Genomic DNA, 16,599 nt, shown 5'->3' on the forward strand with positions numbered 1-16,599 from the left:
GGGTGATGCTGATTTTTCTTACATATATATATAGGGGAGAGAGAATATTCCAGCCTACAGAGGGTCAAAATCTCCCTATAAAGGCACCCTTTCCCTCTGTCAAGCCCTGTAGGGCTAGGACAGGCTGCCTGAGACAAAAACTACTACTATTATCTCCAGTCAATAATCAGAGATAGCTACATGGATTGCCCTTGATTGGCAAGCTCCTTCCCCAGATGGAAGGAAGAACAATGCATAGACCTAGATACTCTCAGATACAACTTGAGAACACATTTTCCTCTTCCATTTTTCTCATTGTCTGTACATTGTATATGTTCATTGCAAAGTGTGGTCATACTTATGGTCCTCTAGACTTACCTCTCACCTAAATTAACTTGTCATTCACTCTCTTCATTTCCAATCTGAACTTTGAAGAGAGGGCTACTTCAGAGAGGCAAGGAGGAAGAAAGTTAAGAAAAGAGCACTGAAGCAAAACTGTGAGTCAGTGTAAGGATAGAACAGACTGGCCTTACCTCAAACTCCCGAATGACAGTATCCAGCTGAGAAGATTTAAGACGGGCTTCATCCAGCAAAACCAGGGTCCTATCAAAGTGCATAATGTAAGATGTGTGGTGGTGGAATCTAGATTCTCTGGAGAGGAAAACATCAGCCACTTTTTGATGCTCTTCCCTAAAGCCACATAAGAATAAACAGATAAAGAAAATGAAACTCCCTCAGCCATAATTCATACAAATATTTTCCCTCATCAGCCCTGAATCTCTTAATTATATCAGCAATGATAATAGGCCCATGAAGGGTAGTCCTTGTTTCTGCTGCACCAGCCTTGCAATACACTAATCTGAATATGGCTTACCAATGGCTTGACAAACTTCTGTTCTGGGTGCCAGCCAAAAACAACAGAAACAAGAGAATTGTCAGAGACCCAGCACACCACAATATATAGTGGATAGCCTGCATTTGTCTTGAAGTCAGGTAAACAGGTTCAATTTAATTTAGCAGTTTATCCTTTTTTATATACCTTTTCTTCCAGTGTAGTTTCTCCCTCTATGGATGTTAAGAACAGTGCTTCTTAAGTTATCTAAGGCACATTCCGCATGCGCCAAAAGTATGTGCTCAGCATGTACTAGGGTTAGGAATGGGCGTCCTTTCCGGACGCCCCTAACCCTAGTACGTGCCGAGCACGTACAAAATGGTGCCGCCCATTCTACATGGGCGCCGCCATTTTGATTTAGCAGATGCTTAGCGTCCGCACGTCTCAGCACCATTATGACGCCGCAAGTGCGCCAATGGCGCTTTGCGGCATCATAATGGCGCTGCAAAAAGAAGCCGCTTTTTGTGGCTTCTTTTTGCGGCACGGAGGAGTTGCACAGTTTGGCCGCTGAGGCTCCTCTGCGCAGCAAATGAGGGCGCCAGCAGACCGCCCTTTTGGGCAGTCTGTAAAGCGCCTAATATAGGCACGGTACAGAACACCAAAAAGAGGCACCGGGGAGGTGCTTCTCCTTGCTCTGCAGCAGTGCTGCAGCAACCAAATTGTGCGACGGTGCTGCGCAGCAAGAAAGGAGCGCGCGGAAGCGTCTCCTTTTTTTGAAAAAAATTATTTTAAAAAAACATTTTATTTACATAAAGCTAAAAAACAAGTTTCCATTTCACCATGTTAGAGATATATGTTTCAGAGAATACATTGTAAAATTGTACAAATACTTCCATAGTTACCTTGAAATCAACTCTCAGCTCTGTACATTGTGTTGTCACAATTCTGTTTTTTCCCTTGTTCACTGTTTTCTTGTTACCTCGAAGTATATTACTAATTAAAGTCTGATCAAATGTAAAATTGCTTAAGATGCATTTGTCATATCGTAATCTGCATCCTTTATTGTCTATACCCGCACTTTGTCAATATTGGGTCCCACTCTTTTTCTATTCCTGTAATGTCTTTATGAGATAAACAACCGGTTAAAATGTCCATCTCCCTCATTTCAAGAACTTTCTCCCACCATATTTCAAGATCAGGTGTCTCATGAGATTTCCAAAATTGGGCTAATGTAGTTCTGGCGGCGGTTACTAAATATAGTAAGATTCTACTGTGCTTGATCTTGGTTTGTGTAGAAAGTTTGTCTAACGTGTTTAACAAATACATTTCAGGACACATTTCAAAATTAATTTGTAACATCTGTTCAATTTTTCTATGTATGGTTTTCCAGTAAAGTTTTAGTTTTGGACATTTCCACCATACATGAATCCAAGTTTTGGGTGCATTATCACACTTCCAACAAGTTCCTGGGCGTGTTTTGTACATTTTTGCTATTTTATTAGGTGTCAAATGCCACCTATGCTCCATCTTCCAAAAATTTTCCCAAAGACTTTGGGATTTTGTGAATTTCTTTGTTTTTTCACAGGCTGATTTCCAGCTGTCCATATCTATTGTGAGCCCTTAATCAGATGCCCATTTTATCATTGTATCTGTGACAGGTTCTTTCTTCTGTTCCAAATTTCTAAGGAATTTATATAGTTTTGCTATCTTTTTGTTGGCTGTGTCTAATAAAATTTTTGAGAATTCTGAGATTTCCTCTTCAAAATCTTGAGTTTTTAAAATCAATTTTGAATCTTTCTTTAATCTTAAATAAAGATACCAGTGCACCTTTGGATCTAATTGTTTTAATGCTTCAATAGGTTTCATTTCAAATCTATTATCTATAGTCTTAAACAGAATGTCTTTGTAAGTCAACCATGAGTCAAGCTCTTTCCATCTCCCAATGAATGCTCCTTTTTTGCAGCGTACTTATGCTGCGCCAAAGCGCCAGCGATGGTGCGATGATGTATCAGTGGCTCAGCCCCGTTTGGACGCTGCACTGCTTGCACATCATCACTGCACACACCAGCTGGATGGTGCCATGCAGCTGCAGTGCACCCATGACATGCTAGGGTTGTAGGGCATGTACATGCCCCACCCCTAGCAACCCTAGCATGTCATGGGCGCGCCGCAAAGGGCCCATCTATACCGGGCATAGCAGGCCAGGAATCCACCCCTCCCCCAGTAAGAGCTCATATATATGCCCACTGACTATAACTTTCTTTCATTTTAGAAACTTTCCAGGGAGTAGTTGCTGATGGCTCATGAATCTGAACCAGTTTACAGGCTGCCCTTTTTAATGGAACTGTTGTAGAATAAATGTATGATCATAACTAGAATCATGGAATGTTATTCTAGTGAATCAAGTGTATAATGATGAATGCACATTCATAATTGGATATGTAATAATATCATACTAAAACTTAATGGTTTAGGGTAAAGGCTAGCCTTGGAAAAAGGCTAAATTTTGGAAGATGAGACCATTATAGCAGCAAATTATCCCACATCTGCTATTTCTGATTCTCTCACCCTTCCCTCTGAAGTTTGACATGCTTCAACAACTCACAAATTAAACCTATTTTCATGAACAATATAAATGCTGACTATCATATTTCATGTTTATTGTTATAGGTTTATTGTTCCTCATCAAGAAGGAGGGAGAATAGATGGCTATTGTTCTTTAAGATTTCTGGACAGTAGACTGTAGATGCTAGCATATAAAATCCATCCTAATCACTTACCAGTTGAGAACCTTTTCTTCCAGTTCTTCCAATATTTCTTGGTGCAAATTGTAAATTTCTTGGATCTCATTCAATCCCTCCTTGAGTTTTGATTCCTCATGGTCACTGTCATTCTCATTTCCTAGTGCTTTTAAGGCAGCTTCATGGAAATCCTGTGAATACACAATTCAGAAAACTATCTGTGAGCTGTTACCAAATCTTACTCAGATTTTCATTTCTATCATCTTCAAAATCTGTCCTGCAAAATCTTGTCCTTATTCTTGTCATTTCTCTTGTCATGTAGTGTGACATGATTCTATTCTCTTTCCATCCTATTGGATTCTTTTTCTTCAATCTAATTCAGGTACTTTCACACAATATTTTTGTGATGTGGTATAGCCCTCTCATGTGATGCCATTGATTGCATGTCAACAGATTACAGATGACTCAGACAGGCCTTTAGGTGAACCGCTGTCCCAATACAGAAGCATTTTCTCAGTGTCTGCAGAAAAGAAAAATGTACTAGGTCTAACCTTTTGTCTATATTTTACTTGAACCAGTTCTTACAATGCTATTGCTAAAGTAAACCTTTCTGCTAAAATAATCTCCATGTTTCTGTCTCTACAATAACTCATGGAAAACTCCAATTTCCCTCTGTCCTTGTTTTGTTTTCAAGCAGAATGCATTAAGAGCATATTGTCTCTTAAATGGCCAGCCTAACCACCACTCCCATCAGATCCAAAACAACAGAAAGTGTTCTATGGAATTTCTGACTGCTTCTTATGTGAAACTCACATCTTTGTTTCTGACCCAGGTGAAATATAAACTACTATACGGAGTTTTTCTATCCCACGGAAGGGTGTAGTGTGGTCTTCTGAAGGTGGGAAAGAGATATTTTTTGCCACTAATAACTTTGTTAAAGACACTGATCACACATGGAACTAATTAAGCAAATTCATTACTGAGAGAATTGAAATTTCTGGTATGACACGATTTCACATTTAAGGTATTAAAACTCATTTTGTCCCAGTGTAATTTTTTTTAATGCTATGGCTGTGCCTAAAAGACAAAGCATAGAGGTAGAGAAGAGAGGCAGGAAAGTTGAAGACTTAAGGCTACAGGTAGAAAAGTTTTATTAGCAGAACTTTCAGAATCCCCCAGTAGGAAGCCCATCAAGCATGCTGGTTGGGGGATTTGGAGAGAGGCAGTCTAAAATGTAACTTTTCTGGGCTTAAGGTATGGAAAGACTGTGCCAAGGCCTCCAGCTGCTGCGGCAATGAGAATATTAATTCTCATGAGAGGGAGAGGTTTGTAGCATATGCTTTTGTAGATTCAGTCCAAAGCCAATGCTAAAAACCTCTTTCTCTCGGTCTCAAAGGTGCTCCAAGATGCCTAACACAGTATTTTTTGAATATTATCATTACTTTTATCATAAATCAAAGGTTTTGGCTTCTACTAGTCCACAAGCATTTGGAGTTGCTCTTTTAATCCTTCAGCAATCAAAACAAGTTCTTGTCCTGCACTGTGTCTTGCACCCCCAGCCTATACAGCACAGGTATTTCAGAATGGCACTACAGTATCCAAACTGCAACAGCTGTTATTCTGCACAACATAAACCTATTTCAGTATACCATTATCCAATCAAAGAAACCTACAGTTGGCCCTCCATATCCACAGAGTCTTCATCTACGGATTCAACCATCCAAGGCTTGAAAAAAAAGCTTTCCTTTTGCTATTTTATATAAGGAACATCATTTTACTATTCCATTGCATTTAATAGAACATGAGCATCCATGGATTTATACACAAGTCTTATTTGACTCCAGTGTTTTTTTTTCCAAATGTTGGTGTGGTTGTAGTGATAATGGCACATTTCTACACATGTGGTTAGACTGCCCCCAAATAAACACATTTTGGCAATTGGTGCTTGAACAAATTTCACTGAGTACCAATCAAGAAGTAAAATTATGTCCAGAAATGCTTTTGTTATCAATAGATGTAGACGTAAACTCAAATTTGAAACATAAAAACCTCATAGATCTCTTCATTACAGCAGCCTGTGTAGAAATTGCCAGATGTTGGAAAACAGGGGAGGTATCTTTAGATATGTGGTGGGAAAAGATATGGGACCTATGGTTACTTGAAAAGCTGTATGATAGAATGGCAAGTTATGCAGGACGACCAAAATCAGAAGCAAATGGTTTCAAAGGAAAATGGTTCCCACTCATTGACTTTGGCCTGTTACAGACTGCCAAAATAAAGCTGCTTCGGGTCTCTTTGGAGGTATGCTATTTAAATGATGCATGGGTCCTAAGAGTCCAGAGCTCACGCCAAAGCCACACTTCATTCCTAAGGACTGGAGTGCAGCTTTGGTGCAGCTTCTGGATTCTTAGGATGCATACATCATTTAAACAGCATACCTCCAAAGAGACCCGAAGCAGCTTTATTTTGGCAGTCTGTAACAGGCCTTTGTAAAGACAGACACAAGAGAAGACAACCATCATCTCATCTGAACTTTTGGTCGGACATTCTGGACTAGATTTACCCAAAGACAGCACTGGACTTTAAAGTGATGACTTACATTGAACAGAACCCAAGAAGGAGACCCAAAACATAATTCAAAGTTGTGAGATGAATTGTTTTCTTTTGCTTTATTGTTGTGATATGTCTTGTACATAGTTGTTTACTTATAATAAAAAACAAAAAACCGTTTGTTTCCTTTGGACAGAACAATATACTTATTGTATACTGTAAGCAGAAGAACTCTGAAAGTAAGTATGTGTCTGCTTGAAGGAAGCCTTTTTATTTGGACAGATACTTAGTTCAAGTCTGATCTACAGATAAATAGGCATCAGAAGGAAAAACAGGACCATAAAGACAGGACCATAAAGTCACACAGGCTGGACAGGAGATGGAGCACAAGTCATCTTGTGAGAATCTTCCACTGGTTTGAGATGTAATGTCAGTCTTTCCTAGTGCCTTCAAGCCACCTGCTGACTAATGACAACCCCATGTTTTTCACTGCGTTTTCTTAAACAAGGTACACTCAGTGGTGGTTTATCATTGCCCTCCTCTGAATACAGCCTACAGCACCTCATATTCCCTCGGTAGTCTCCCTTCTAACCAGATCTGACCCTGCTCCGTTTGTGTGGTATGGGATTTGGTGCATATAGGGTATTTAGGCACAAGATGTATTGTATTTCTATTTAGATTACAGAAATGTCTAAATCTGCATCTACACCCAAACACAATGCATGCAAATTGTATGGAAACCAGTGTCATCTCCTGTCCATGTGTGTGGTACTCTGTGCTAGTATTCTGCATCAGGTTATCAAAGAGATCTTTACCCTTCTTACAGTAAGCTAGCTAAGGTTTCTATTGAGCCTGGCAAACATCCTACAGATCTGTTCATGGGGATAAATTCTCCTCTTTATTTCCCTGGAACGGATATGCTCAGAGAGGAGTCTGAGCCAGGCAGCTGGGTGTTCCTTGTTCTGGCCCAAACTAAAAGTCAAGCAACATTTCTTGTTTTCTGCCAATCTAATCTTTATGGGGGGAAAATAACTGGATCTTACATTGTCTACAAAAGTAAGTGTACACTGGGGGGAAATGGAAGCACACTTTAGGCTTCTGCATGTGTAGGGGACCATATGGAATCACTTAAGAAACATCTAGTGCTTTCCCAATTTTTATTTTGCATCCCAATAAACCATGGAAGTGTCTGGAGATTATATTGCACAAGAAAGGGAAGGAAAGCCAGAGTGACAGAGAGGAAGAGTGGGAGCTGTTCATTGAAAAGCCGGCTCAAAAGAGATACCCGTGAAAGTGTGGGTTTTGAAAGCTCCCAGTGGTTCCATGCTGATGCTGCAGCAGATGTGGATGTTACAAGGCTTCTCAGTTTTACAAAAAAAGAGATGATCTGTCCTGATCTGACCTTGCTTTGCTGTTTGGTTTGGAGGGAGACACATCATTAACTCTTGCAAGAGACTAAGATAATCTGGGATATCTTTAGAAAATGCCAGAAATATGCCATGTGAATGGCATCAGTTAGTTAGACAGGAGGGCAATTCCAGCTGAACAGATGATACCCTGTTTCCTGCATCACATTTACAGGACAAGCACCTTTCTTCTTGCCCTTTCTGTTACAGTTTTCATATGTCACATGATTTAACCTGTATGTGTACATGCACATTTCCTCCTACACCAGCCAATTTGCAAGTTCAACCTACTCTTTTGCTTCATTAGTCAGCATGGTTGGGGAGGTAGTGTTGCATTGCCCCTTGATGGCACCTCTTAAGCCACTTCCCCATTCAGCTAATGTTAAAACCCAGAAGCAGCACCAGAAAAAAAGGTGGCAACTTAAACACATGGCTTTTTTTGACAGTGTTATTAAACAACATACCTTTGAATATTGCTGAATCCTTTTCTCTCCTTTGAATCTTTAAATTTGCCAGTGCTGCTGAAAGGAGGCTTCTTACCATTGCTCTGACAGCTTCACATGGCTCACAGGGTTAATATTCATTAATGAAATCCTATCATGTGAGCTAAATCATCTTATTCCCAGGGGCTATGCCTACAATCTTGATCTGTTTCTCTTGTAAAACACTGCCCTTCTTTTGGTGGTCAGAGAGATGTTGGGGATGGCTTTCTAAAATGTTGTTACCATGTACACATGCACACCTGTATTGCACCATGCCCTGATCTCTAGAAGTTAGGAAGCCAGTTAAGAGATATGGGCATCCATATCTATAGGTATGCAAGAAAATGCAATTTACTAGATGGACACAGTATCTTCTCATCCCCACAATCAACTACATAACCAGATATTTATTTTTTTAAAATAACTCCTTCCTCACAACTAAAAATCTACAGACGATAAATACATTTGTATAATTCACTAAACAGATTAATACAGTTTTCCATATTTGCTGGCAAATTGTAGTTGGAACTAAAGTTGATTCTGGCCTGTTACAGACTGCCAAAATAAAGCTGCTTCGGGTCTCTTTGGAGGTATGCTATTTAAATGATGCATGCATCCTAAGAATCCGGAAGCTGCACCAAAGCTGCACTCCAGTGCTTAGGAATGGAGTGTGGCTTTGGCACGACCTCTGGACTCTTAGGACCCATGCATCATTTAAATAGCATACCTCCAAAGAGACCCGAAGCAGCTTTATTTTGGCAGCCTGTAACAGGCCAGTGTCTCTGTGGATTATAGCAGTTCTATCAGTATGTCATCTGTTCCTGGTGAGTTATCCTTCGCAGTAATTTTGAGTGCAGTATACACTTTGCTTTCCAAACTTTGGGGTTCATCTTCATATGTTTCTTCTTCCCGTGTGTCATTTAACCTTTCATATTTTTAATATAGTTCTTCTCTGTGTTGCTTCCAACATCTTTTTATTTCACTATCATGTATTATGTTCCTCTTCTGATTGTAGAACATCTGCACATTTGGTTTAAATTTCCCTGTGATCTCCCAAATCTTGTGGAAGAGATCTCTTGTTTTTCTTTTTATGCTGTTGGTTTCTATCTCCAACTGCTTTGCTCAGCTCTTGCAGGTTCAGATCTGTGACCACCCTGATTTAGTCTAACCATCTGACATGTGGCCTGTCAGGGATGATGGGAGTTGTAGCTCTTCACCTCTGGCTCGAACTCACCACCTTGTTATGCACCGGCGCTGACCAGTTTTGGCCAGTGGTTAAAGCTTTGCTCTAAAGCAGCAGAGTTACAGAGAATAGGCTGAAGACCCTGACAAACTCTCCAAGCCTTCTCACTCTTGCTTCCACAGAAGTCTTCCCACTTCTTCAGGATCCTGCTGGCTCTTGTATCTTCACCCAAGACATCAGACAACTCAGTAGTCTTATATAAAAGATCTACTTTATTCTACTATATACAGCTCCAAAACTATCCAATACAACAATACTCCTCCACTACTACTACCCACAAAATACATTGGGATTCATAGCCATTATTATAGTCATTGGATAATACCACCCACTCTTGTCAGTTTCCACCCAGTGGGCGTGTACATCCACTCTCATTGGTTCTCTTGTTTCAACCCACAATTAATGATTTCATCATCTCAGCCTTGACCACTTAACAATTCTCAGGTGTGTTCAATTATCCACTTTGCATTTCTGTCCTTGGCATTTAGGACTTGCTAATTACATTACTTTTTACACCTGTGTGGCTTCTAATTGCTTCTGCTGAGTCACCCTGACTCTCACATACATGTTTTATTTCTTTCACTGTATATCCCATGTTGCATTTTCCTTAACATGGCCTTCCTCTCTTTCTACTGTCTCCCACCTTTCCTAATGTTTCTGTCTTTTCTCGTGAGTCATGGCTTCTCATGGCATGGCCAGAGTATGACAGCCTCAATGTAGTTGTGTTGTCTTCAGTAATGTAGTATTGACTTTAAATCCAAGCAAAGTTTTTGGCAAGTTTAAAGTATACCAACTTCCAGTTTCTCATCTACTTTAGTGCTGTTGCTTTTATAGTTACCTCTTTCAATCTGTATTCAATCTGTATCAAGCTTGGTATATCTATCAAGGCAGTGAGACCAACTTCCTTGATAGAAAAATGGGATATCCATTGTACATAATTAATCAATAACCAGTACAATACTTTACAGAAATAAACTAAGCTGACTTCAGCAGACGTTAGTCCTAGGTAAGTGTTTTAAGGGTTGTAGCCTAAATTATAGGGTTGTAGCTTTGCATACAGAAGGTCCCAGGTCCCAGGTTCAACTCACAGCAAGCAGTAGGTAATGGGGGGAAAACCCAGAGAGCCATAGCGTGTCACAGTAGGCAGTACTTGACTAGATGGCTGAACTATCTATGACTTTGATTATTATACTATGTTTCATTCTCAAGCCAGTGCTTATTTACTGGGCCAAACTTAGTATACTCAGCCCTCCACATCCATAAATTTTGCATCCACTGCTTGAAAATATTTTTAAAATATAAATTCCAAAAAGCAAGCCTTGGTTTGTCATTTTATATAAGGGACACCATTTTATTACACCACTGTATATAATGGGACTTGAGCATCCATAGATTTTAATATCTACGGCGGAGTCCTGGAACCAAACCCGAGCAGATACCAAGGGCCAACTGTACAACAGGTTTAAATTTGTCTAAAACCTCACCAAACTTTTCAACATGATACTATAATATATATTTTAAATCCAGACCAGAGTTGAGGTGGGAAATTTTGTTTTTACAAACTACAGATAAGGAGTGAGTTAAAAAGTTATCTTGTCAGTGATTCAGGGGTGAAGAAGAAAACAGCTGTTTTAACAACTAAAAATTCAGCAGAGTTAATAGATACAGCAGCAAATGCTACGAAATACACACTTTGTAAGTGACCATTCCCAGATGCTTTGCATGGTATAGCAAGACATGCTGTGAAAGGAAGAGAGAGCTCTAAAAAGAAACTACTATAGTCATATATCTTTTCCAAGAATGCCACACTTTACACTTTGAGACTTCTTCGTACATTGTATTTGATAGATGTGAAAATCAAACACTCCTGGTTTCAGTGAGCAAATTCAAAAATTATTGATGCTTTGAGAAAGTTGCTTTCCACAGCAGCTATCAAGTATGAAGTAAAAGTGAAGCTTACACTGCATAACCATTCTGCCCTAGCTCAATGGTAGGGAATTCTACCATTCTACTGCTACAATTTTAAGGTGCAAATAAACTGCCAAATATTTGCCACATTTTCTTCTATCTCACTCCATGCATCAACAGTACACATAAGTAACAGTATACATCAACACTGTATTTTACTATTTCAAGTCATCCAAACAACCAAAGAGAACCAGATATTGGGGGGGGGGGGGGGAATCATCTTTTTAAAAAAACATCTCAGATTAGTCTGATTTATTGCTTGATACCCTGTGAGACTGGGCAGATCACTGATAAAATATATTGAGTTTTTAAAACACTAAGGGAGCAGTTTGCACAAAATGTCCACATTTTTCAAACCTGGCTACTAGAACATCTGGGTGACTTCCAGGAGCTTTGGCAAACAATGTGTGCAGTGTACAGGAGCCTTGTTCTGAAGTAAAAAGAGGCAAGGGGGAGCTTTTGCTATCACTGATATTGCAAATTCAGCAGTAGGGCAATGTTTGGGGCCTCTTCAGGGCTCCCTCCCCACCCCCCCACCCCCCACCCCCAAATCTACCCATCCCCGGGTATCTCAGGACTTTCCCCTCCTCACTTCTGGGACTTTTTTTTTAAAGATTGAGCTCCACCTTAAACAATTTTGAGTATAGTTGGCTTTCTGTCTGTCTATATAGATCTTCTCAGGCTTTTGAAATCTGCTCACATATTTTACTCTCTTTGCCATCATCTTAAAATGTTAAGCAGCCAAACACAAGAGACATTAATCTCTATTGTAGTGCTCTGGATGCTCTCTCAGTGGACACTTTCCCAGTTGTTGTTGTTTTACCTGCCCTCAAGCCAACCTCAACTCATGGCAACTCTAAGAATGAGACATCTCCAAGGCCCACTGTCCTCAACCTCTCTGCTCCGGTTCTGCAGGCTCAGGACCATGACTTCTCTGATTGAGTCTATCCACCTGGCATGTGGTTTTCCTCTTGTTCTACTGCCTTCCATCTTTCCTAGCATCATTATCTTTTCTAATGATTCATTTTTCTTCATTATGTGGCCAAAGTACGAGAACCTCAGTTTAGTAATTCTGGCTCCCTGGGAGAGTTTAATCCATAGAATCATAGAGTTGGAAGAGACCACAAGGGCCATCCAGTTCAACCCCCTGCCATGCAAGAAATCCAAATCAAAGCATCCCCGACAGATGGCCATCCAGCCTCTGCTTAAAGACCTCCAAAGAAGGAGACTCCACTACACTCCGAGGGAGTCTGTTGCACTGTCGAACAGCCCTTACTGTCAGGAAGTTCCTCCAAATGTTGAGGTGGAATCTCTTTTCCTGCAGCTTGCATCCATCGCTCCAGGTCCTAGTCTCTGGAGCATCAGAAAACAACTTTGCTCCCTCCTCAATGTGACACCCCTTCAAATATTTAAACAGGGCTATCATATCACCGCTTAATCTTCTTTTCTCCAGGTTAAACATCCCCAGCTCCCTAAGTCGTTCCTCATAGGGCATGGTTTCCAGACCCTTCACCATTTTAGTTGCCCTCCTTTGGACATGCTCCAGTTTCTCAACATCCTTTTTAAATTGTGGTGCCCAGAACTGGACACAATATTCCAGGTGGGGCCTGACCAAAGCAGAATACAGTGGCACTATTACTTCTCTTGATCTAGACACTATACTTTTATTGATGCAGCCTAAAAATGCATTGGCAATCCATTTATTTGTCTTGTCATCAGCAGTCTTCTCCAGTACCACATCTCAAATGAGGTGGTTTTCTTCCAATCTGCTTTTTTTACTGTCCAGATCTCACATGCATGGCTTCGACAATCCTCACTTTAATGTTTATAATTGTTATTATAAAGACACTTTACGATCTTGTCCAGTTCTTTCATAGCTGCTCTTCCCAGTCCTAGTCTTCTTCTAATTCATAGCTGGTAGTTTCCATTCTAATCAATATCTGATCCAATGTATCGTTGATTATTTCAATTTTCTCATTGTCTAGGGTGAATTTCTGAAGCTCTTCTTTGGTCATTACTTTTGTTCTTTTTAGAGTCCAGCATTAATTCAACCTTGGCACTTTCTTCCTTGACCTTCATAAGTAATTGCTCCAGGTCTTTGTGTCTCCTAGTAGTATTGTGTCATCTGTGTATCTTAGATTGTTGATGTTTTTTTTCTGCAATCTTCACTTCTCCTGCCTCTGAATCTAAGCCTGCTCTGGGTACAATGTTTTCTCCATACAGGGCTAAATAGATAGAGTGATGGGCCTACTACTTGTGAGGGCCACTCATGCATTGTCAGTAAAAAGAAAATGCATCACCAGAAAAGAGAGAAAGAGGTGAGGATATAGAAATATACACACTTTTTATAAACCAATTTCTAGATATAGAAGTAAATTTAGAAATAATTAGTACATTTATAACAGAAACACAATATCTCACCATACTGGAAAAACTGTGACTAGGGAGCCTTGTGGCCCTATTCAGCTCTTCATCCAGATGCTAGCTGTGGATGCACTATTTTAGGCCTCCATTCTTCCCCTTTCCTGTTTTTTTATGTTTAACAGATACAGTCTAACTGTCCTGATTCACAGAATGACAGAGTTGGAAGAGACCACAAGGGCCATCTAGTCCAACTCCCTGCCATGCAGGAACACATAATCAAAGCATCCCCAACAGATGGCCATCCAGCCACTGTTTAAAAACATCCAAAGAAGGAGTTTCTACCACTCTCTGAGAGAGTGTGTTCCACTGTCAAACAGCTCTTACTGTCAGGATGTTCCTCCTATTGTTGAGATGGAATCTCTTTTCCTGTAGTTTGAATCCATTGCTCCGGGTTCTATTTTCTGGAGCTGCAGAAAACAAACTTGCTCCATTCTCAGTATGACACCTTTTCAAATATTTCAACAGAGCCATCATATCACCTCTTAACCTTCTCTTCTCCTGGCTAAACATACCCAGCTCCCTAAGTTATTCCTAACAGATCATGGTTTCCAGACCTTTCACCATTTTAGTCACCCTTCTCTGGACACACTCTAGCTTGTCAGCATCCCTCAAGCTTGTTAACATATGTTTCTTCTTCCCGTATGTCATTCATCTTCATTACTAAGGTCCACAACACACTGCAGAAATAATCCAGTTTGGGACTGCTTGGACTGCACTGGCTGAGTGCTAGGGAATCCTGAGACTTGTAGTTTATTGTGGCACCAGAGCTCTCTGACAGAGAAGGCTAAATGTCTCACAAATTCTGAGAATTCCCTAGCATTGAACCAGGACAGTTCAAGTGGACTCAAACTGGATCATTTATGCAGTGTGTTTTGGACCTTTGAGACAGAAACTGAAACACTCTATTCCAACCAACTTTAATATTTCGTTACATGGTGGCTTTAAATTGTGTTACAAATTTATTGGTGCATTTACAGTCGCCCCTTGGAACTTGCAGAGGATCCGTTCCGGGGACACACACACACACACACACACGAGTTCCAGATCGTGTGCATATTCAAGCCCCATAGGCTTGAATGGGGCACATGCATGCAGGGCGTGCACCATGAGCATGCACCCCATTAAGGTTAATGGTTGTTGCCCCTCTGTGGATTTTCAAGTCCGTGGACTTGGAGGGGTGACTGTATATTTAAAATGCACATATTTGTAACTGCATTGCTGTTTTTGTTTGTATTGTATTGTATTATTTTTTTCTGTAAGGTGTTGAGCACAACACAAATATATATTAAACAACAACATTTGAGAATCTATTAATATTTACAGTAACACATCATAACAGCAATGGAGATAAAATGTTTGAGACTTATATGGATATAATTTATCTAGCCTCTGCCAAAAATATATTCTCTTCTACTTGGGCTGATTTTAGAATTGAGTGAAAGGCTGGAGTTTTCACATCCACTTCTTTTTATGGCGAACATTTTCTGATTTCATTATTCACTTTCAAAGCACATGGAGATAGACAAATTAGTGGGGGGGGGGGGTAGAAAATGCTTGCCAACTGGTTTCACTTGTCCTATATGTTTTTTTTTTAGCATAATCACATGTCCCCCAATGCCACAGACATTACACAATCCTCATCACATGCTCCCTCTCTAAAAAAAAAAAAAGGATGCTGGGGATATGGGCTATGTAATATATGATACTGGAGACAGGTCTAAGAGTTGCAAAACTATGTCCCACTCAAACATTTAGATAAGCTCACTGATGGCACTAAAGGACTCAAGTCACTGTTGCTGGCTCCACCACTCTCAGATAAGAGCCAAAATAGAAGAGCAGAAGCACTATGTTGGTGGGCCTGTTTCTGCAATTTAGCTTTTCAGTTTAAAGACTTGGAAGCTGCAAGTTTATATAAAACTCTTCTGCACTTTAACAGTGCTAACCATTTTCACTTTGCACAGCAGATCTGGGAGATCAGAGGCAGTAAAGAGAATTCTCAGTTTGCATGTCTCGACTTTTGCAAGCTGGGAATAATAAATAAATAAATAAAAATTTTATTTATATACCGCCCTTCTATATAATCAGGGCGGTGTACAACATCTTAAAAATACCAAGTACAAATACACAAACAGATACAGATAGAATTAAAAACAATTAAAACAATTCTGGCCAGCTTGCCACTTCTGACGTAGAGGGGGGGAAAGCTAGTTGGGGCCTATATCCGGGAATGCGAGCTTAAACAGAAAGGTCTTCAGCCCCTTTTTGAACTGGGCTAGGGAGGTTTTAAACAGCAGTTTTACTTGCCAAGGCTGACATGACTGAGGTTCTTCATAAAAAGGAACCACTACTGTTTGTTTTAGCTTAATGTTTTAGCTATTATTTACTGTACATGAGATCATACACATTCTCCTAATAATTCTAAAAGTACTGGAACACACAAATGAATTGCTAGAACACTGTATGCTGGAGCCATAGTTTAGCTCCTAAATAATAAAAACATCTTTGGCTTGACTCCAGTGGTGCAACTGCATGAATCCAAGGTTCATTGTGCTAGCAGAAATGAATTTCTAACAGAGGAGAAAATGCATTTTTTTCCAGTGCATAACTCATTGCATTACCACTTGTGCAACAGTTTAATCCAAAACAACTAAGCTAGTGTCACACTGGAGATTAGCATTTGTTTATTAAACCCATTCTGGGCTAAATCTGCTCCAGAGTCTGGAAGGCTGCACACTACCATTTTTGGTTCCTATGGACCACAGCCACCCATCACATTTCAGTGGAGTGAAAGTGACTTTTGGTCATTTCAGCTGTATTTTAAGGGAGATGTTTCAGGCACCCACGCCAACAGCTCGAACAGATTTAATCTGACCCAAAGGAATGCTATCTCAAATGAAAAACTCATGTTTACCTGAATTTTGGGGGAGCAGGGGTTGAAGGGGACTTTGGGATGGGTGGGCTTCAGGGGGCAGCT

At 40.1% G+C, this 16,599-nt stretch overlaps 1 protein-coding gene across 3 annotated transcripts in view; it reads right to left on the reverse strand.

The window, feature by feature from the left end:
• Positions 1 to 16,599, reverse strand: part of FGD5 (FYVE, RhoGEF and PH domain containing 5) — a 205,799-nt gene that overhangs the window by 63,499 nt on the left and 125,701 nt on the right. For all 3 annotated transcript variants that reach the window (XM_089520869.1, XM_089520879.1, XM_089520859.1), the window contains exons 6-7: positions 3,592 to 3,743; positions 513 to 669 (exon numbers count right to left, since the gene is read on the reverse strand). In XM_089520869.1, coding sequence (XP_089376995.1) covers positions 513 to 669; positions 3,592 to 3,743 — 309 coding nt within the window. The remainder of the gene's footprint in view (positions 1 to 512; positions 670 to 3,591; positions 3,744 to 16,599) is intronic.

This window comes from Sceloporus occidentalis, unplaced genomic scaffold (genome assembly GCF_023333645.1).
Source record: "Sceloporus occidentalis isolate IW3139 unplaced genomic scaffold, rSceOcc1.0.p SCAF_1, whole genome shotgun sequence".
NCBI classification, from domain to species: Eukaryota; Metazoa; Chordata; class Lepidosauria; order Squamata; family Phrynosomatidae; genus Sceloporus; species Sceloporus occidentalis.